The sequence below is a fragment of the Phaenicophaeus curvirostris genome, chromosome 18 (assembly GCF_032191515.1).
Source record: "Phaenicophaeus curvirostris isolate KB17595 chromosome 18, BPBGC_Pcur_1.0, whole genome shotgun sequence".
Taxonomy (NCBI): Eukaryota; Metazoa; Chordata; class Aves; order Cuculiformes; family Cuculidae; genus Phaenicophaeus; species Phaenicophaeus curvirostris.
This window is the reverse complement of record NC_091409.1, coordinates 8,708,617-8,730,207: the sequence shown is the minus strand read 5'-3', so window position 1 is coordinate 8,730,207 and position 21,591 is coordinate 8,708,617. Positions and strand designations below refer to the sequence as shown.

Here is a 21,591-nt window from a genome sequence, read left to right as displayed (position 1 = left end):
AGGTCCTCACCGAGCTGGGAGCAGGAGACCTGGCAGCAGAGCCTGCATCCAGCTCCTGCCCACTCCCACCCCTCCAGGACAGCCTGGGGATAAGAGGGGAAATCAGCACCAAATACAGTCCTTGCTTTTTGACTGCAAACCTGGTTAGGAGACAGCCCCACTGTGGTGTTGCCATTGTGGTCCAGCACACATGGTGCAGCTCTGGTGGGAAATACCACCATTCCCAGACAGCCTCAGCCTCAGGGACCGGCTTTGGTGACCGGCGCTTATCAGACCTGGAGTCACCTCAGCAAATGTCCTGCATCCCACTGCTCCTCCCCGTCCCAGCCCCTGATACAAGTCTGACTGAACTGTTTCTAAAAGAATAACCTGTCTACCATCAATGCTGTACGTTCTGTGTGACTCCAGAAACATCGACAGTGTTGCTGATCCAAGAGGAACAGCATTTTTTGCATAAATTTCATCTTAAAGTTATCTCCTTCTCCCCACAATTGCTCTCAGATCTCTGGTTCTTGGTGGGTGTTGCTGTGAAGAAGGTGAAAAAGCAAACAAAGAAAGCACAGCCCTGCAAGGCCTTGTTAAATGAGGCCAAAATGGAAAAGACAGACGTCCGGGTCTGATGAGGTGCCGTCGTTCTGACTTTTCAGGTTCCATCCCCCTTAGCGAAGGAATCATGGAATCATTAAGGTTGGAAAAGACGTCTAAGATCATCCTTTTTTTTCCCCCCACCAGGCAGCTTTCCAGCTGCTTTTACTCCAAGCTTGGGAGCACTGCAAGAGGTTATTGTGTCCCCAGTGCAGGACCCAGCCTGCAGCCTTGTTGATCCCCATCCCGCTGGCCTCAGCCGTGGCTCCAGCCTGTCCAGGTCCCTCTGGGAGCCTTCCTGCTCTCCAGCAGATCCACACTCTTGGAAGGGGGGTCCAAGCCCTCTGGGCAAGAATTAACAAGGGACTGAGAAGACTGATAGGACTTGATAGGAATGGTTGGACTCGATGATCCGGTGGGTCTCTTCCAACCTGGTGATTCTATGATTCTATGACTGTCCGTAAGGGCAATTCGTGGCTGTTCCCATCTTTTCCCTGGGCTGGGATGCAGAGGGGCTCGTGCTGCCCACAGGCAAGCAGAGGAATTTGTTCACAGACCCAGGCCAACAACAGAGCCCGGGGAGGCAGCTGTGCTCCTTCCAGAGAGACCTCTCTTGGGAATCTCTTGGTCCAAACCACCCTCAGCAATAACCTCTGGCTAACGTCATTCCTACCGTTGTGTTTTTGCTGTTACATTAGGTCTGGCGTGAGGAGCCGGTGAATTTAAGCTTTGGAGAAACAAATGGCAGGGAACCGCAAAGCATCGACGTGGTGTCTGTTCCCTCAGCCCGCACGGATGCTCTGCTTCCCAAAACCTTCGCCTGCATCGCTGTGACAGAGGAATGCATATTCATAGCTCTTTCTTTAGAGCAAATTAGCAACTGCCTTCTCCTGATCTTCTCTGAGCTGTGCCCACCTCTAAGAGTTGCATCAGGATGGGCCAAAGCCACCCCTGAGTTCTGGTGTTGGGTTTAATTCGGTGGCTGTGGCGAGGGCAGGTACCTGTTGGCCAACATAGTTGTTTTTGCTGGGATGCTGCTGACCTCCACTGTTTTGGCTGATACCAAGGACTGGCGATTTGTTTGAGGAGGACGAGCTGCAGACAGTGTGTGTGTCTGTGCATATGGGTGCAGGCAGTCAGAGCAGAGGGTTGGCGTAACGGCTTCTTCTCTGTGTGTCTGAGATCAAGGCAGTGGTCACTGGCAGTGACATGGAGCTGGTTGTGTCTCACCAGTGTGTCATGGGGCCGTTCAGGGAGGGACAGTCAGGAAACCGAGGTGCTGTGTGAATGGTTTCTCACTGTCCTTGCTCTGCACTGGCTCAGTAGCCCAGGAGGATACGTGTACCTCCTAACCCACCGGCAGAGGCAACACTGGCAGTTCAGATCATAGAATCATAGAATCATAGAATCATAGAATCGCCAGGTTGGAAGGGACCCACCAAATCATTGAGTCCAACCATTCCCATCAAACACTAAACCATGTCCCTCAGTGCCTCGTCCACCCATCCCTTAAACCCCTCCAGGGAAGGTGATTCAACCCCCTCCCTGGGCAGCCTGTTCCAGTGCCCAATGATCCTTTCCGTGAAAAATTTTTTCCTAATGTCCAGCCTAAACCTCCCCTGGTGGAGCTTGAGGCCATTCCCTCTTGTCTTGTCCCCTGTCACCTGGGAGAAGAGCCCAGCTCCCTCCTCTCCACAACCTCCTTTCAGGGAGTTGTAGAGAGCAATGAGGACCCAACCAATGATGGACCCGAGCCTCACTGAGCAGGGAGTCGCTTTGGGGGAGATGGGGTAATAGCCTCTGTGGCTCAGTGTTTGGGCTTTCCACTTGCCAGATACGGTGATCGGTCTGTGTTACAGAGTCTGGGCTAAGGAATGAATTTGGACTCGTCAGGGACCACTCCATAAAAGGGATAATAACTCTCAGGACTCGTGGCTTGCACCTAAAGGAGCGATCTCAAAGCAAACCCTGAGTCATGCACTGATCCACGCTGCCGAGACAGCCAAATCCTTCTGGGTTTGGTGCTGCAAGCCCTGTCCACACTGGAGCCCAGTTAGCAACCCGCTGTTCCAGTTTGCAGTCTGGCCGCCAGCCCCAGGGACCTCGTCCCTCGGGGACGTTCGAGGGTTTGTCATTCCCATCCGTGGTTCGGATGCCGGTTGTGTGGCTCCCCGAGCTGGGACGAGGCGTCTCTGGCAGGCTGGGAGGAGGCCTGCCCGCTCGCGCTCACCTGCGCCGGGCGCTGGGATCCAGCAGAAAGCCCTTGAGCTGGTGACAAAGGTCTGGATGTGGGCTAGAAAGTACAGTCCTGTCTCTTAGCAACTGGTTCCTACCTCTGAGCTCTCGGAGCTGTGTGTGGGACAGAGAGCATCAGTCACGCTCCTGCTGCAGCAGCACCGCGCCGAGGAGGGGATGGGGGATCAGGCTGGCTCCAGCCACTGCCAAGACGCTTAAAGAAGCTAAGGCATTTCTAACACAAGCAGTCATCTGTGAGTCCTAATCAAAGCTTTGGTTTAATTGCTTTCCTCGTGCCCTTCTCTGCACGGCGAGCGCAGCGCGGATTGGCTGCGGCGGCGGCTGCCTGCCAGCCACCTCGAGAGGCTGCTCCACACTGCCCCGGCTTTTTTTTGGTCACAGGGGTGGGGACAGGGAGGGAGGAGGAGGAGGACACGGCCCATGTATTTCTAGAAAAATGAGATGTCATAGGGTCCTTCCCTGAACTGCTCCGCACCACACCTCGGAATCCCCCGTCCCTCTTACGGACATTTCCATCGCTGTGTTTTTCTTTCTCAGTGCTCAGTTCTGCTGTTTCACCCTCATGTTTCCTCCTCCTAGGCAGCAGCAGCTTCTCTCTGTCGACCGTCTCTCAGAGGCTCCCTTGCCAAGCACTGTTTCATAAACATTTTCGCGAATCCTCTGCTTTGTCCTCCTAATTAACCATCCAATTGGCCCCCGATGGAGCCTTCACCTCTCCTGTGAAGATCCTGCTTGCACAGATTATAACCTGTCAGCTGCCAATTTATTCCTCATGCGGAGGGCAGGTTAGATTAATTGTCTGGCTTCTCTGCCCCATTTGCTTTGCCTTCCCTTTCCTCTGCTCCCAGTAGCATCTCTGTATGGAGACACAGCCTTGCAGAAAAGCATGAGGACCCAGCCGGGAGGCTGTTCTGTTGGGCCAGGTGTGATGGTGTATTGCTGGCCCCAGAGAGGGGTCTCTGGATGGGTCACCAGGACAGAGAGTCAAAGAATGTGCTTGACTTCTGCTCCCCGCCACGTGTAGTCTCCGTCAAGAGCTCAGAAACATCCCCTCAGTGGTCCCTGGTCTATGGGGAGCTGTTCCTGGGCGTGACACACGATCAGAGCTCAGGTTTTGGAAGAGCTGGGATCTTCCTGGTGTGGTTATGATGGGAACAGGCCAGGATCCAGAGGGGGTTTACCTTTACCTGAATGCAGGGAGAGAACTCTCAGAGATCCATCAGCATCTCTCCCGTGTCCCCCCGCCCCAGCAGGACCCCTCATCCTCACAGAGCCCCCTCTGCCTCCCTGGGTGAATAGGAGCACCTGCTCTCACCGCGTGTCCTGCTGTGTGTCCTGCTGGGTTCCCATCCTGGGAAAGAGGGGATGGAGGGCAACAGGACCAGCATTTGACAGCGGCTGTGTCTAAGGCACAGTGTTCTCGAGCACAGCGTGTGCACAGGGAGCAGCAGCGTGCGGTGTGGTGGTGCTGGGGTGTAGAGTGGGAAATCTGTGCTGGAGCCGCCGTGGCACGGCTCAGGTCCTGCAGTGCCCTTACCTTGCAAGGAGTCTGCGTTTTGGGAGGGGTGCAGGCATTTTACCCACCTCGAGCGGTTGCTGAGCCACCAGCATCTTCCTAGAGGCACATCTTGCTGTTGCTGCAGGATTCTCCAACTCTGGTCCACATGTTCTGCATGGCCAGGGAACAGGGAGTGGGGACCGGGATGCCACGCATCCCAGGCTCAGCCTCAGTCCGTCCTGACCTTGATTCGCTGTAGCATCATTTGTAACTTGTTTTACATAATTTTACTTGCCACTGATGAGCTGAGCAGCCGCTGCTGCTCTGTGCCTCCTCCTCCTCGGTTTCATTTTGACATCACCGTGTCCTCGCTGTAGGGACGATGATGTTGCACGGCTGCCCTGACACTGCCGGGTCTTTTGCCGGGAAGAGAGGGGTCACCTTGCTGTGACAGGTAACCTCGTCACTCATTACAGCCCCTTGTCCCCATCCAATATGAAGGATTTTACTTTGGTGGCATCTTTATTAGATTGGTGCCTCAGCACTGTGGAGGTTGCTCACCCTGATGAGCGACTTCAAGGAGGATCCAGCTCAAAACACGCTCGGAGCTGGTGTGACAGGGATATGGGTTTTAGATTTCTTTCAGGATGCTATGGAATATAAACATTCTTCTAACAGTAAATGCAGACTAGCGCTTCCCCTCCTTTTCCTACCCCTGCAGCAGCCCCCCTAGATCACCCAGCCCGAGATCCAAGTGACATTGAGGAATTGCCACCATCTTTACAGATTTATTAAACCCCCCCAACACTCATGTTTTATCTCTATCTATCTCAAAATAGGCAAAAATACTGCAAATTACAATAATCCCCAAACAACGGTGTCCTTGATAGGCTCCCCATTAGCGAGCCACAGTGCGACACTCCTCCCGCACAGGTCCCTCATGCCACAAAGCCGTGCAATGCAATGGTCCCCAGATGCCAGGTGGGGAGAGCCTGGTCCAGGGGAGCGATTTTCTGGGCAGTTCAGTCGTGTGCTCTGCTCATGAGGTCCCAGCAGCTTTTCTCACCCAACTCAAGAGGAACGGTGCTCTGGTGGCAGCTTAGGCTGCTTCATGACACCTCATATTTTGTCATAGAATCATAGAATCACCAGGTTGGAAAAGACCCACCGGATCATCGAGTCCAACCATTCCTATCAAACACTAAACCATGTCCCTCAGCGCCTCGTCCACCCGTCCCTTAAACCCCTCCAGGGAAAGGGACTCAACCCCCTCCCTGGGCAGCCTCTGCCAGTGCCCAATGACCCTTTCCGTAAAGTGTCCACTCATCTGCCCTGGGACCCTGCCTGCAGGCAGGATGGTGCAGGCAGAGCAGTGCAGACAGGGCAGCGCTGGCTCCCTGCTTGCTCCTGGCAGGCAGATGCGGGGTCACGGTTATTGGGGAGCACTGTGCTTAGCTCTACATGCCAGATCCAGCTGCTCCTCCGGCTTCCCCTGCCGGCATGCAGCCTGCTGCTCACAGGGAGGCAGCTCTGCACTCCTGCGCACTGCAAAATGTCCTCTGCCTCCTGGGCACAGCAGGTATCCAAGCAAGGCTGGGAAGAGCAGGCATCTGAGCAAGTCCCTGAGCAGGCATCCCAGCAAGCCTCTCTGCCTGCAGGACTTCTCCTCCTTCCTCTGGGCAGCCCGGGATGGAAGGCAGCCCCGTTCCACAGAGGAGCAGCCAGCCATGCACCAGCCCCCCTGCCCACCCACGGTTCTGCGGCACCGGCGGGCGAGGCACCGCGCGGCACAGCCCGCAGCCCACCTGGGCCCTCTCGGCAGCTGCAGGCAGGGCTGCCATTTCCAGGCTTGCCCCTCCCAGGCTGCTATGTTTTCATTCCCAGGCTTGGGAGCTGGGAGAGGAATAAACCGAGGTCAGAGCGAAGGCCTGGACCCATCTCAATGGCTCAGCTGCGGCTGCTGAAAGAGCAGCTCGTCAGAGGCCCCCGTGGTGCCCCCGCTGAAAGACACACACCTCAGCTTTGTTTGCCAGCTAAAAATAATGTGCCCGCTCCCCCTCACAAGGAAGTATTTACTTTGCAAAAAAAAAAAAAAAAAAAAGAAGTATTGTTTACAGTTCTGGGTAGAGAAACAATATGAACGCACCCGCGCAGGCTGGTGGCCGCGGGCACGCTGCTCCATGGCCCCTGGCCCGAGCCAACGGGTTGTGTTGGGAAGACGACTCGTGCTTTGTGCTGTGGTTTCCCCTGGAGAGATGAACTCTCCTGGGCTGGAGTAGAGCTCAGCTGATGCGCAGAGCCAGGGCTGTTTCGCTGCAGGGAGGAGGACCCGAGCTGTAAGCACAGGATGGGGCTTCGTGTTTGCTTGGTGGTTCGTGCAAAATGACATAAATGCTTAGTGCAGAGAAACAACAGCGACACTTCAGCAACCGCTTCCCCCCCATTTTCCAACCAGAAATGAGCAGAAAAAATTTCCCAGCAAAATATTTCCAGGAGAAAAAAAAAAAAAGAGCAGAATCTGGAAGTAAGAGCTTTTCCCATTTTCTTGTGATGGGTTCCTTTTCCTATGAGCAGCACCGCTGATATTGTCCTCAGCCCAGCATCTCCCTATTTCTAAGGCACCACGCTGCCGGTGGCACAAGGGACAAGAGGAAGAGGGAAGTTCGAGGAATCTAGCTCTTCTTTCTCCTCGCAGCATTAGCAGAGGGAGCCTGCTGTGGTTTAACATATCCCCCGCAAAAGCTGCTTTCATCCTACACCTAAATACCATGAGGAGTGAACTTCCTAAAGCCCTGGAGAAGTCTAAATATAGAAGCCAATCAAGGGCTGGCTTCTCAGAGATGAGAAGTACCAAGAACAGTTTCTTGATCAAAAGTTGTAAGAGTCCATATTGAAATACAACGCCTGTTTCGGTGTTGAAGCCTGTGTAGAAGGAGTAATTGCAGAGGTGGGTTGTGCTCCATGCTGGCTGCTGCGTCTGCCAGTGGTACCCACAGCACTGGGCGCAGGAGGCAGCCAGGGAGGTGGTGAGTTGTCCAGCGAGATGGACTCAAGGCAGCATCTCGGAAGCACCTGACGGGGATGTCTCTGGCACAGCAGGATTTTATCCCTTGCTATATCATGGAACCTTGGAATGGTTTGGGTTGGAAGGGACCTCAATGACCATCCAGTACCACCTTCTGCCATGGGCAAGGACACCTCCAACTGGATCAGGGGCTCCCAGACCCATCCAACCTGGCCTTGAACCCCTCCAGGGATGGGGCAGCCACCACTGCTCTGGGCAGCCTGGGCCAGGGCCTCCTCACCCTCATCATGAAGAGTTTCTTCCTAATGTCTAATCTAAATCTTCCTCCTTCCAATGTAAAGCCATTCCCCCTCGACCTATCACTCCAGGCCCTTGGAAAAAGTCCCTCCCCAGCTTTCCTGGAGCCCCTTTCTATACTGGAAGCTTCTCTAAGGTCTCCTTGGGGCCTTCTCTTCTCTAGGCTGAACAACCCCAACTCTCCCAGCCTGTCCTCAGAGCAGAGGTTCTTCAGCCCTTGTATCATCTCCATGGCCTCCTCTGGACTTCTTCTAACAGATCTATGTACTTCTTATGTTGGGGATTCTAGAGCTGGACGCAGGGCTCCAGGTGGTTTCTTATGAGAGTGGAGCAGAGGGGGACAATCCTCTCCCTCGCCCTGCTGGCCACGTTTCTTTTGATGCAGCCCAAGACATGGTTGGCCTCCTGGGCTATGAAAACGGGCCGAGTGATTTCTGTCCAACTGCTTTTTCCTGTATCCATTCCCCTCCCTGTTACAGCTGATAATTATTTTCTAAAGAACAGAAATTTCCTTAGAACAGAACACAGGTTGGTAGGAAATTAGAAAGGCTCTTTTTAAAGAAAAGAGCATCAGAGTGATTTATATATAAAGCAGACCCAAGCTTGCTTGCTCATCTCCGAACAGGGACGTGGCGGCACCGCAACGCAGAGGGAACCATGCGGGGCCCGTGGTCAGGACACGGGTTGGGGTACCCGCTGGTTGTGCCGTGGGGTGACTCAACCCAGTGTGGGACCGGGGAACCCTCATCCTGAGCCAGGCAGGGGCCAGCAGCCGTGCCCCGCCGCCGGCGAGGAGCAGGAACGCAGGCAGAGCGAGCGATGCCGCCTCTTGTCCTGCCTGCAAGGGAGGTGACCTTGAGGGGCAGCTCGATGCAGCTGGCCCCAAACCTCCGGTTCGGGTGTCCGGGGAATGAGGGTGGCAGCAGTGGGGAACTGAGGCTCAATGTGCTGGGAGACTCGGCGCTGCGGGGAGATGCTGTGGCAGGGAGATACCGAGGCGAGCGCTTTCATGTGGGCAGTGCGAGCGGTGGCGAGGGCAGAGGGGCTGCTCCTGGCCGGAGAAAAGAGCGCAGCCATTATCAGACAGGGCTGTGCAGGCAGGAAGCGGCTTTTGACTCACAGGAAGCTGGATTCGGCTGCTATCGCCCCGCGCGCAGGCCAGGGCAGCATTTTATCTGTGCCGAACACAGCAGATGGGGAAGCAGTCGGTGCTGCCTCCCATCCAGCTATATCAACCCGTGTCTCAGGGCCTTCCCGTGTATCCCGCTCTGGAAAGGGATGCTTCCCTGTGGAGCGGCGCAGGCAGCTTCCCGCATCCCAGAAGAGCTGCTGCCCCGCTGGAGGAGGCACAGATGGACCCTGCCTGCCGGTGCTGGGGCAGAACCAGGACCCTCTGGGCTGTTGAGCTCAGCCCAGGCGGGTACCAGGTCCTCCAGCGGTGCCCCCTCCCTAGATGGGTCTGAAGAGGGGCTGGGAGCAGCAGGCTGCGGAGAGCTGGCTCTCTGGCTTGCAGCCCAGATGAAATCCTCCCACCTCCTCCCAAATCAAAGTGTGAGGTGGGGAAGGGCTTGCAGGGATGGGGAGCCCTTTGCACGGTGCCTGCTGCTCATCCCTTGGCCTCTCCGGGGAGCTGCCCGGGACTGCCCTCACCCATCCCTGCCCTCACCCCATCCCTGCCCCTCTCTCGATGCTCTGTGGGCAGGATGTGGAGTGGGATGCGTGGCGGGATGCGGGGTGGGAAGCGGAGCAGGATGCGGGTGCGAAGGGGAGTGGGATGTGGAGTGGGATGCATGTGGGAAGGGGAGCGGGATGCGGCGTGCGATGTGGGTGGGAAGGGGAGCAGGATGTGGAGCGGGATGCAGGATGAGATGCGGGGTGGGATGCGGGTGGGAAGGGGAGCAGGATGCAGATGGGAAGAGGAGTGGGATGTGTGTGTGAAGGGGTGTGGGATGTGGAGTGGGATGCGGATGGGAAGGGGAGCGAGATGTGGAGTGGGGTGCGTGGCGGGATGCAGGGTGGGAAGGGGACTGGGATGCGGGTGGGAAGGGGAGCGGGATGCGGAGTGGGATGCAGGATGAGATGCGGGGTGGGATGTGGGTGGGAAGGGGAGCAGGATGTGCAGCGGGATGCAGGATGAGATGCGGGGTGGGATGCGGCTGGGAAGGGGAGCGGGATGCGGAGTGGGATGTGGGTGGGAAGGGGAGCAGGATGTGGAGCGGGATGCAGGATGAGATGCGGGGTGGGATGCGGGTGGGAAGGGGAGAGGGATGCAGGTGGGAAGAGGAGCGGGATGTGGGTGCGAAGGGGAGTGGGATGTGGAGTGGGATGCGTGTGGGAAGGGGAGCAGGATGCGGGTGGGAAGGGGAGTGGGATGCGGGGTGGGGTGCGGGATGCGGGGTGGGATGCGGGTGGGAAGGGGAGCGGGATGCAGGTGGGAAGGGGAGTGGGATGTGGAGTGGGATGCGGGTGGGAGGGGGAGCGGGATGCGGGGCGCGCGGCCCCGTCCCGGCGCGGGGGAGCGGATGGAGCGCCGGGAGCGCGCGACCCCGCCGGTTGCCATGGTTACCCCGGTACCTGCCGGGGGGGGGCGGGTCCCGGGTTCCGTTCACGCCCTCCGGCCCCGCCCGCCGGGAGGTAGAACCGGGGGAGGGGGAGGTTGGGAGGACGGGAGGTGAGGGAGAGCAGGGGGGGACGGGACGGGATGGCGGGTGGGGGAGCGGGGGAGCCCGGGGAACCGAGAGCTCCGGGGAGGAGGCAGGCCTGTGCCTGGGGACTGGAGGAGAGGGAGGGAGGGAAGGCCCTGATGGATGGTCTGGAGGAGAGGAGGGAGAGTCCTGACGAGGCCGGGAAGGTTGGGAGGAGGCAGGAGAATGGAAAGGGAGGAAGGATCTGGGAGAGGGAGAGACAAACTAATGGTAGGCAAGGTTATTCTCCCTCTGGACTCGGCACTGGGGAGACCGCTCCTCGAATCCTGTGTTCAGTTCTGGGCCCCTCAGCACAAGAAGGATGTTGAGGCTCTGGAGCGAGTCCAGAGAAGAGCAACAAAGCTGGTGAGGGGGCTGGAGAACAGGCCTGATGAGGAGCGGCTGAGAGAGCTGGGGGTGTTTAGCCTGGAGAAGAGGAGGCTGAGGGGAGACCTCATTGCTCTCTGCAACTACCTGAAAGGAGGTTGTGGAGAGGAGGGAGCTGGCCTCTTCTCCCAAGGGACAGGGGACAGGACGAGAGGGAATGGCCTCAAGCTCCGCCAGGGGAGGTTCAGGCTGAATATTAGGAAAAAACTTTTCATGGAAAGGGTCATTGGGCAGTGGCAGAGGCTGCCCAGGGAGGGGGTTGAGTCGCCTTCCCTGGAGGTGTTTAAGGGACGGGTGGATGAGGTGCTGAGGGACATGGTTTAGTGTTTGATAGGAATGGTTGGACTCGATGATCCGGTGGGTCTCTTCCAACCTGGTGATTCTATGATTCTATGAAATGTAGGGAAAAGAAGGACACCTGTAAGGTGGAAGAAGGACTCCTCAGCACCTGAAATGCCTCTCGCTCCCCGGCACTTGCATCAAGGCTGAGCTTTGTTCCCAAGGTCTTTGACTCATTCTGGAGGGCAGGTGACTTCCAATAAAGCCCCAACAGCAGGAGGGGGTAATAGCACCCCTTGTTCTCATGCTTCTTTCCAATGGAGTTTTTATTGCTTTTTAAACCTGAGGGGTTTTAAGTCCTTCTTAGCCATTATGGGCTGTGACTCATGCCTTGAATACACATGAGCTTTACTGGATGTGGAAGAAGGAACCAGAGGGGCGTGGGCCCTCTGAGAGGGACCCTATAGTGCCGGTGTCCTCTTAAATCCTGGGTCAACATTTGGTTCTGTTGCTAGATATAAACCTCTGTAATCCTTTATACAGGTTCTTACAGCCAGTGGCTTTGATGCTGCCTGCATCTCACCTGCTTCCCAGAGCTAAACAATCATCATAGGGACAGAAGTCACAAGGCTGCTGGGGGGATGGAGAGGGGCCAGGGGAAGGTGTCTGCAGGAGATGGGGTATCAAGGAGCCAGCTCCGGCATCCAGCTGGGCTGGAGAGGAAGGCAGCGCTGGGAGAGCAGAGAGGCTGTAGCGATGACCGGACCTTGAGGTTACCTGAGCTGCGTTTGTTCTGAAACTGAGGAGGAAGCAGGGAAGCATTGGCAGTGCAGGGAGGAGGGTATTGGTTGGTTGTGATGTCCCTGGAAATGGTGATCTGCATACAGGGTTGGTTACAGCCTTAATTTTGAGGGCTCTGCTTGTTGCATCTGACTGCTTTGCTCCTGGTGCATTCTCCTTTGTCCTGTTCCTGTAATTATCCTCATTTCAACCCTGCTCACAGGATTATTGGTCAGTAGGAAGCTTCCTAATGCCCACTCCTCCTTGGCAGAGGGATGTCCATGCCCTCGATTAAAGCAAAACTCCCCTAATGGTGACAGAGGAAATTAGATCTGTGCTTCTCAAACACAGTCCCTGGGGCCAGGTTTCCCGACCCCCACCACGGCGGCACTGCCACCCTGCCCCTTGTGTTCGTTCTCAATATTCTCTTTGTTACAGCCACCTTTATGTACAGCTCAGGGCTCCCTGGGGAAGCCAGAGGTGGTTTGTGTTGGAAAATCCTTGTGCCCGTGTCCGGGGTGGGCACACTGACCCATCCCACTGCCGTCCGTGCCCAGTAAGGCAGCCTTTGTCCCAAACTGTGGGGAGGAGGCAACTTTTATAGCACTTTACATTAAAAGACTGCTTCCTCGAGATGCTGGGGAGTCTTTAGCAGAGAGCAGTGCCTCTAAGTGATTGATTTTTGGGAGTCCCTTGACTGGTGGCTTAAGAACAGCATTTATTCAATCCATAGACCATGAGAGATACATAGAGCCCGGCCACCAATAACAACAAGAGATCAAGGTTGGGAAACTGGGTGTTCCCTTTGCCTGCGGGCCCCTGCCAGCCTCTGTTTGCACTCGCAGGTGCATGAATGCACCTGGAAAAGGCAATTTGCAGTCACTGAGGTGTATGGGCTGCTGTGTGGGTAGCACTGCATCCACCCATGCCTTTTCGGAAAGCAGATCTCAAAGGGACAGTGTGTGCGTATATATATTTATATGTAAATATAATATATATTGTATATATATATTGTATACGTGCATCTAGCTGTGCGATAACAGCATCTTCTCAAGGAAGAAGCTGAGTGCCCTCCTGAAGCCTGACCCTTTCTTGGTCCCCCCAGCTATTCGAGCAGCCCCTGGCTGCCTCCCATCGGCGCTCCCCTCTCCGGTGCTTTGTGCCCCTGCCGTAAGCAGCTGCTGGGGCCCAAAGCTGCCTCCCCTTCCCGCAGCTCTCCCTGCCAGCGCGAGCTGACACCGTTGGTGCCAGTCGGCTCGGAGGAGCACTGCTCCCCACACTTCCCACTCCCACCAGTCTGTCACCACTGCCGTGTGGCAGAATTACTGCCTCCTGCTCTCCAGCACATCCTAACACACAAAGAGCTGTGCTGCCGCTGCCAGCGCTCAGCTGCTCTGCGTTTGCGAGAGAGGGGGGGTGCCTTGGAAAGGTCAGTGCAGGGAAGGAGGGCAATGCTGTCTCCTTCCTTTAGGGGCCGTATCCTGGCATCACAGCAAAACCTTGTCCTGCCGGCTGATCTGCGTCCGCAAGGACTGCAGCAACCGAGGGTGCTCCACGTTGTGGGGCTTCCCAGGGTGTTTTAGTACCATGTACGCGTCCAAAGAGCTTCCTTTGCCTGTTCCCTGCTTAGCAAATTTATCCCAAATCATGAAAATTGAATTTCTTGATTGGTTATGACTCCATTCTGGACTCTACCCTTGTTTTTGTTCCTGGCCCAGTTTCCCTGGCAGCTTCAGCAGCACAGCAGCAGCAGCCGCCACTGCCCTGGCTCCAGCAGGATCCTCCCTGGAGCACTGTTTAATTTATCCCCCGCATACCCCGTGCCCAAGGCAGCCCGAGGCTGGAGCACTGCGACTCTGCCCCCTCCAACCGCGTTAGCCCAGGGCCCATCTCATCACCCCTGTCACCCACCGCTGACACTAACTCCTCTTGCCTGTGCTGTTGTAGGGGGCAGATGGACTGTCGGAGCCCGAGGGCATCTCCCTGAAACGCGTGGCTGTGGTGGAAGATTTCTTTGACATCATATACTCAATGCATGTTGAGAGCTCATCGGAGCCGGGCAAAGCACCCAAACATGCTGGGCAGAAGAAAACCTACCGAGCGGTGAGAATCCCCCTCTGTGCAGGGGCAGCGGGCATCCCGCGGGGTGGGGGGCAGGCAGCAGCTCAGCCGCTGGCCGGAGGCAGAGCCAAAGCCGAGTCCTGTTTGCCTGTGCGGGGAGGCGTGAGAAAGGAGTCGTTTAAAAGCAGAGCAGCTGTGCTGGGGAGACGGGAAACCGGGCTGCAGCGGCAGCACAAGGGTACGGCTGCTTGGAGAGGAAAGACCCAGTGAGTCATACAAAGACAACTGTACACATCTAGGGGGAAACAAAGAGAGAGAGAGAAATGCTCGGTATTACTGATGATAAGGGGATGTTTGCCCAGTCCCCTGCCCACTCTGCTCCCTGCCATCTGCCTCCCTGGCGCCCTTGGCCAGAGGGAAATCTCTCACGTGGGCCTCGAAGCGGGGGGAGCAGCCAGGAAGGGGCTGGAGCGTGGCCAGAGCCAGACCCTCTTCCCTGGCTGAGGGGATGCTCTCACCAGCCCATCCTGGCTTTCCTCTGTTATAAAATGGAGGCAGGCACCAAGCTAAGGCTCGTCAGGTGCTCCGTGGATGCTGAGAACCAGCTCTATCCATCCTGAAACCACTCTAGTTAGGTCAGGAATAATTTAGCTTGAAGTGTGCTTCTCCAGGGAGCTTGCTGTTTCTCCTGACGCTGCACAGCCCTTCGATGCAAGCATTCGGGCCCTCCTTTTACAAGAAGAGCTGAATTTACTGTCCAAAACGGAGCTATTCCCTTGAATCCCACAGCCCTAAGGACCAGGTCGCTTAGAGACAGAAGTGGCTGGCTGGCAGCTCGTGTCTCTGGTGTATACATCATCTTGGAGAGGTCTGTGCAAGCTGCTCGGCTCTCTGTGATGGTGCCTGAGATTATTCAGGCACTGGCCCAGCTTACCCAGGGAAGTCGTAGAGGGGTTCAAGGCCAGGTTGGATGGGGCTTGGAGCCCCCTGATCCAGTGGGAGGTGTCCCTGCTTGTGGCAGGGGGTAGAACTGGATGGGCTTTGAGGTCCTTTCCAACCCAAACCATTCCATGGCTTGGTGTGCTGCCGGAGCCGGCACAGGTGTGCAGTCTGTCCCAGCCCACTGATGGCTCAGCCCACTGGCAGTGCCGGAGGGGCAGCCCGGTGCCCTGCAGCCCCCTGTGCCCATGGGAGCCCCTGGGGAGCAGAGCCCTGGGCTCACTGCTCACGGGCATCGCGCTGTGCCCTGTGCACTCCACGCCAGCCCCTGCAGCAGAGCGCGGGGCACACGCTGACCCTCTTGAGCTGGGGACAAGTGACCTATTTATAGTCAGGGAGGGGGACCATCCCACCAGCATGACCGCAATTCACAAACTTTATGCTCCTTTCCCCAGCAGAGCACTCCGACCCTCCCCTAATTCCTTCAATCCTGCTCTCTGGAGGACTAATCTGTGCCCTGTGCAGCCCCGGGGGAGCAGGCTGCATCCGTCTGTTTTCCCAGGCCTGCTCGCAGCAGTCAGAGCTCTTCACGCTCCACCCCTCCGTCTCCCTCCTGAGCTGAGATCATCACATCAGCAGCCGTATCCCCTCCTGACCTGGCAGGGCTCTGGCTGGGCTGCCTGGCTGTGCTCATGCCCCGTCTCCCTGGAGCGCTTTCGCTGGAAGGGGGCTGGAAGGTGAAACGCTGCATCGCACACCCCACGCCCTGGCTCAGGTGCACAAAGAGATGCTGCTGGGCAGCCAGCTCAGGAGGTGGCTGTGTCCCCAGCCATTCCTCTCTTTCTCCCTTTCCCCACCGTTTCTGATTAGAGGCACTGGAGAGTTTGCCCTTGTCCGTGACCTCCGGAGGGAGGCAATCAGAAAGGGAGTTTGGATGGGAGATAACTCATCAAGGAAGCTGTCTGCTCTGCGGAGCATCAAATCAGCTGAGAAATAACAACTGTATCACTAAAATTAGCTGAACGTTTGCAGCAGGGACTGTGGGCTTGCTGGAGCAAAAGAGGCCGGGAAGCTGGGCTCAGCCCGCTGGCAGCACAGAGGGATGGTTCCCAGCCTGTGCCGCAACACCGCCTTCCCACCAGCCATTTCCAGGCCCCTCATTCCAGCATTTCTGAGGGATTCCCTAGTGCTCGTGCACGGATAAATATCGCACAGAGGCAAAGGCTGAGCCAGGCATCCGCTGGGTCCCAGCAGGGCTTGATGGGGCTGTCGCTAAACAGGAGAATCCCATGAGGCTCAGGCTCTGCATCCTCCATTTGAGCAGCTGGGACGAGGTCCCTGCCTGAACTTTCCACCCATCTGGCACGAGCGTGGTGTAAAACCTCGGGCTCTGCTGCCGCTCAGTGGAGATGGAAGTCTCTCCTTCCCTCCTACCACCACTCCCAGGTCACCAGGCTGCTGGGGCCAGGATCCAGCACCCCCTGCTCTCTGCCCCATCACGCAGCTGCTAGAACATTCTTTTTATTCCAAGCTCAAGCATCGGCAGGACAGAAAGATGCATGGAATATAGGGTTTTTTTAATTCTTGTTAACAAGATAAGGTGGGAGGGTGCTGCCCACTCTCAAAGAAGGGGGGTTGGCACATGCTGGGCTGCCCTCCTGGCTTGGCCCCATCACCGGCCGTGACTCCCGAGGTGTCTGGTTGCAGCCCTGCTTCCCGTTCAGAGCCCCACTTCTGCCGGGCTCGCAGCCCCGAGAATTGGCACAAACAATTGAATTTCTGTCTGCTTTATGACCCCACTTGTAAGGGCTGTGACCCCTGCTGGGGTCGTGGCCCCTGGTTTGGGAGCACCGGGCTGGGACAAGTCACTCAGACCAAACAGGATGATGCGTGATTAACCGAAGGAGCCAACCCCAAAGTGAGAGGTGGGTTCTCCACCTCCTAATGCCTTCCAATTAAGACCAGATGTCTTCCTGGAAGATGTTTTAGGCAAACCACAGGCTACTGGGCTGCAGTAGAACCTGGGTGATGTTCTCTGACTTGTGCTAAACGGAAGGTCAGGCTCCGTGACTTGCTGGCATTAAAGAACTCTACATTAAAATTGCCTCATTCCTGCTCTACGTAACCTCATCTTGATCTTTAGAAATGCTGTAAAATTGCTGCTGGCTGGGATTAATTGGAATAACAGGGCTCTATGATGGCCAGGCACCTTCTACGGGGGCTTAGGGCTGGATATAAGGTTTAACTTACGGTATCCAAGTTTAAAATATTCATTCTTAGCTTTTCCTCATCTACAAAACACAAATACCCTGTGCAGATCCAGGAAGCTTCATTCACTGCTGTTTGTGAGAATGTTTGCAATTCCCTAGATGAAATATGTCACAGAAGTGCAAAGTATTATTAACAGTAATTGATTGTCATTGTGGGGAAAAGTGACCTGCCCTTACCAAAGATTAATGGATTCTTCAGGTTACTGGTGTGATGGTAATTAACAATGCAAACAGAGCTGACGAGGCCTCGCTTTCCCATTTGATTCGTACACGTTTGCAGCTTCCCTCCTCTCAGACTTGGTGGGGGAAAGGAAAGGAGCCCCTGGGAAGGAGTGTGAGTCTGCGGGGTGTTCATTTGTGTCCCAGTGCCCTTCCGACACACAGCTGCCCTCCCAAAGTGTTCCTCCATCAACAGTTGCTCCAGAGGGAGGGACCGAGGGATGCCAGGCTCGGGCTGAAGGGAACAGGCGTTGCTGTGAATCGCTGGGTCCCTGACTGGGCTGAGCAGGCGAGGTGGGAGGGTGCCCATGCCCTCACTCCGTTTGGCATTCCCACTTGCCCAGGACATACAGCTGTCTCGTTGTTTCCCCAGATTGCAGAGACCTATGCTTTTCTTCCAAGAGAAGCTGTGACCAGGTTCCTGATGAGCTGCACCGAGTGTCAGAAGAGGATGCATTTCAACTCCAATGGACTGGAGCCCAAAGGTAAAGATGAAAGGATTCAGCCAGCAGAGCTAACACAACATTCCGTACCAGGGGGGCATCCCTGAGAGCTGCCACGACACTGCCCCGTCAATGAGATACCCCTCAACCTAATGGTTCTCCTAACCCGTGTGATTTTTCACTCTCTTTTATAGCCAAGCTGAAAGAATTGCTTCAATCTGGTGTGTCCATCACTGTTTTTCTCTTAGAGAGCAGAAGCAGGCTCGCTTTCTTTCAAAGCTTCCCCAGCACAACCATACAAAGCGAGGGTCAAAAATACTGCAGATAGGTCTGCAACCAGTCTGTAAGAGTATGTGGGTGAAAACCTCAGTTTCTGAAAAAATGTGACCCAAAATTTTTCCTTTAAACTCTGAATTTTGTAATGAGGAGCACTGAATAGGTCTGAAAATCTGAAGTTTCTGATGAAGAAATAATTTGAAGTGATTAATAGATATACATATCATGATCCAATTTTTGATAGTGGGAGGTGTTTTGGTGATCAAAGTTGCATTGTGTGTACTGCCAGTTGTCGTGGCCCATGTGGTGGTTGGCTCATGGTGCTTTTGTAAGTGGAACTGATCTGCAGCTCCTGCATCTAAACGGCATAAGTGGTGCCTGAGAAGGGAGCAGGTTTTCTTCCAGAGTTAGTGGTTAAAGTTGATGTTCATGGTTTTTTTTCTGACTTGTAAACTTGTTTCATGATCAACTGCAAAACATAAACCTGACTCTGAGAGGTTTCACCCAACAAGACTGTTGCTTTAAAAAAACATAAGCAAAGTGCAAGGAGTTCCCCTGCCACAAAACTGTTAAGGCAAATAAGCTACTTCAGCAGAGAAGCAGAATTAAATGAATAAAAGACCCAGCAACAGAGGTGTTCAAGGTGATCTCATGGGATGTCCCTGTCCATGGCAGGAGGGGTGGAACTAGGTGATCTTTAAGGTCCCTTCCAACCCAAACTATTCTATGATTCTGTGAATAAGAAATTTCTGGTATTAAATACCGATTTCTCTCTGTTTGGTGTGTTTGGTTTCATAAAGCTTCACCCTTAGCAGTTCTCTTAAGAATAAATCAAACAAGGAAAACAAAGGATCCCACAGGTAAAAGGTCCAGCCAAAGTGGAAGGACAGAAGAGCCTTTCTGCTCTGAACAGCACCTAAATAGTGACTAAGTAGCTGTGAAAATGCACAGAGGGGATTAGATAAGGTAACTTTTACTGGGCAAGAGTGTCTGTTTTCACTAATACATATTCAGGAATTTATCAGGAGCAAATCGCCTAAAAAACCCACTGGGGTCATAGAAGAACCACCTCGACGTTTGCTCGTGCTTATGCACATGCAAGCGGGTACAGGTAAAGTTTAACTCAGATGAAAAAATTCGAGTAGTTACCATCTCTTCCTACTTCTCTTGTTCATTAAACAAATCTCAACACATCTGTGATCACAAAAATCCCTAATTAAACATATCTGACACCAAGCCCTGCAGGGCACCCATGTAATTCATATAAGCAAATTGTTTTCATAAAAGCTCATGGGAAACTTTGAACATCACTGGACTTCACTGCAGTCTCTTTACACTGGTATTAAATTAGGACCAATTCCAATGGAGTTACACAAGGGTGGAATTAGGATTGAAACCATTTCACTTTGAACCATTCTGCCTGTTCCATCTCTATGTCCAGCACACGGGGCATGTGATATAGCTAAGTTATTGAGAAATGAGCTAAGGATTCTGGTAGCCTCCTCCTGTGATGTGGGATGCAGGATTGTTCCCAGCAAGTCCCCCTGGCCTTTTAAAACAAAGGTTTTCTTTCTTTTCCAGTTAGCTCTAAGAAGACTAAAGGGTTTGGTTTCTTAGCTCAAGCTCTTATCTGTCACAGTTGCCCAAATTCACAGTAAATTTGTGGCTGCACTGGAGTTATTCCAGATTTACATCAGGGTGGCTTCAGGCAGAATCTGGAGCACCAAAGATCATGCACCTTCCTGTCCCTCCCCACGTGAGGAGAGCCCCAGAGTTTCTGCAGGGCTGGACTGTGAGATGGAGGAGGGCAGGAGAGCATCATCTGCAGCGGTGGGGAAGGCTCCCCTCATCCCCTGTGTTTCAAGGAAAGAGCAGCTTTAACTTTGTCGCTCTTAGCAAAAGCTTTCCTGCCCTCTTACAGCCTCAGACCCTGCTGACCCCAGCCAGCCTGGCAACAGATTTTGTTCCTGGGAGCTGTTTCCCATTCCACTGCAGAACTGGACTGTGAGAAGTGTCCCTGGCACTGGGATTTTAGCATCTTGTCTTCACAAGAAAACAGCCTTGCACAGCAGAACCATGGGTTATTTTGGGTGCTTGATACTGAGAGCACAGAAGTGCTCTTAATTAATCCATAGCATGACAGAGACCAGTGATAGCCATGAGAAAAGAAAGGAGGCATTGATTTACGAGGTCCCTAAAAGCTTTGCACCTTCCTTTTGGAGCGAGCTGATGGCCTGAGTGGCTCTGGCTACCTTTGCTGGTGTCTGCAGGCAGGAATGCTTTAGTTGCAATGGGATGAACTACATGGACCTGGAAAAGAATCCTTGTATTTGTGTAAAACCTGTGTAGGCTCTTGGTACAGATTTGTGAAACCTATATGGCGTTTGAGTCAGTTACAGACATTTTTTGGGTCAGGTCATTCCTTAACCAGACACCACAGAGTTGGTGTTTCCAGAGCGGTGAAGCATCTTCAGGTCTGCTGAGTTTCACTGGGATTTGTTGATATTCAGCATTTCTGGAGACCAGGCCCATTATGTTTGGCTTGATGGGTTTGCTGAGGTGCTGCAAACTATTTTGTGCGGGCTCTTTTTCAAGGGGCTGCGTCAGAGGTGCCTGGGAAACCAGTGACCCTGGAAACGCAAGCCAGCCAGGAGATTCAGAGGCAGGAATGGGAACCTTCCACCTTCAGCTCCTGGAAATCCTTTTTCCCTTTTTGCTTAAGTTTGCTTTCCAGTGGACACCATGCATCCCTTTGGAGTGTGCTGGAGGCTGGATAGATTCTCCACACTTGCATCTGCCTGTCCTGAGGGCAGAGAACTCTTCCTCTTAGCCGGCAGCCCTTCCTGTGGAAGCAGCAACATTCCTCTTGAGCAAACCCATTGTAGGAGCCCATAAATTTGGGGTTAGAACAGACAATTCTAGCAGCATTCATGTCATAGAATCATAGAATCATAGAATCATAGAATAACCAGGTTGGAAGTGACCCACCGGATCATCAAGTCCAACCATTCCCATGGTTGGGAATGAACCATGTCCACTAAACCATGAACCACTAAACCATGTCCCTCAGCACCTCATCCACCCGTGCCTTAAACACCTCCAGGGAAGGTGACTCAACCACCTCCCTGGGCAGCCTGTTCCAGTGCCCAATGACCCTTTCTGTGAAGAATTTTTTCCTAATGTCCAGCCTAAACCTCCCCTGGTGGAGCTTGAGGCCATTCCCTCTTGTCCTGTCCCCTGTCACTTGGGAGAAGAGCCCAGCACCCTCCTCTCTACAACCTCCTTTCAGGTAGTTGGAGAGAGCAATGAGGTCTCCCCTCAGCCTCCTCTTCTCCAGGCTAAACAACCCCATGTCCTACCTGGAGAGCTTGCAGGCTCCACAGGGATGACGAAAGAGCTGACAAATCTTTGAGAATTCAGAAAGATTGTCGAGACAAAACAACCTACAGGAGGGGGCTGAATGCAGAATGATCTCTGGAGCTACACGTGGTGCAGCCAGAGGAATCAACAGGAACAATTTAAATTAAAGATTTTTTAAATTAAGTTTGTGTTCTGATGAGGGTGTTAAAAATAATCTTCATCACCAAATCAA

At 54.3% G+C, this 21,591-nt stretch overlaps 1 protein-coding gene across 1 annotated transcript in view; it reads left to right on the top strand.

The window, feature by feature from the left end:
* Nucleotides 1–21,591, top strand: part of NOL4L (nucleolar protein 4 like) — a 66,127-nt gene that overhangs the window by 6,035 nt on the left and 38,501 nt on the right. The window contains exons 2-3 of the mRNA XM_069871524.1: nt 13,739–13,894; nt 17,654–17,765. Coding sequence (XP_069727625.1) covers nt 13,739–13,894; nt 17,654–17,765 — 268 coding nt within the window. The remainder of the gene's footprint in view (nt 1–13,738; nt 13,895–17,653; nt 17,766–21,591) is intronic.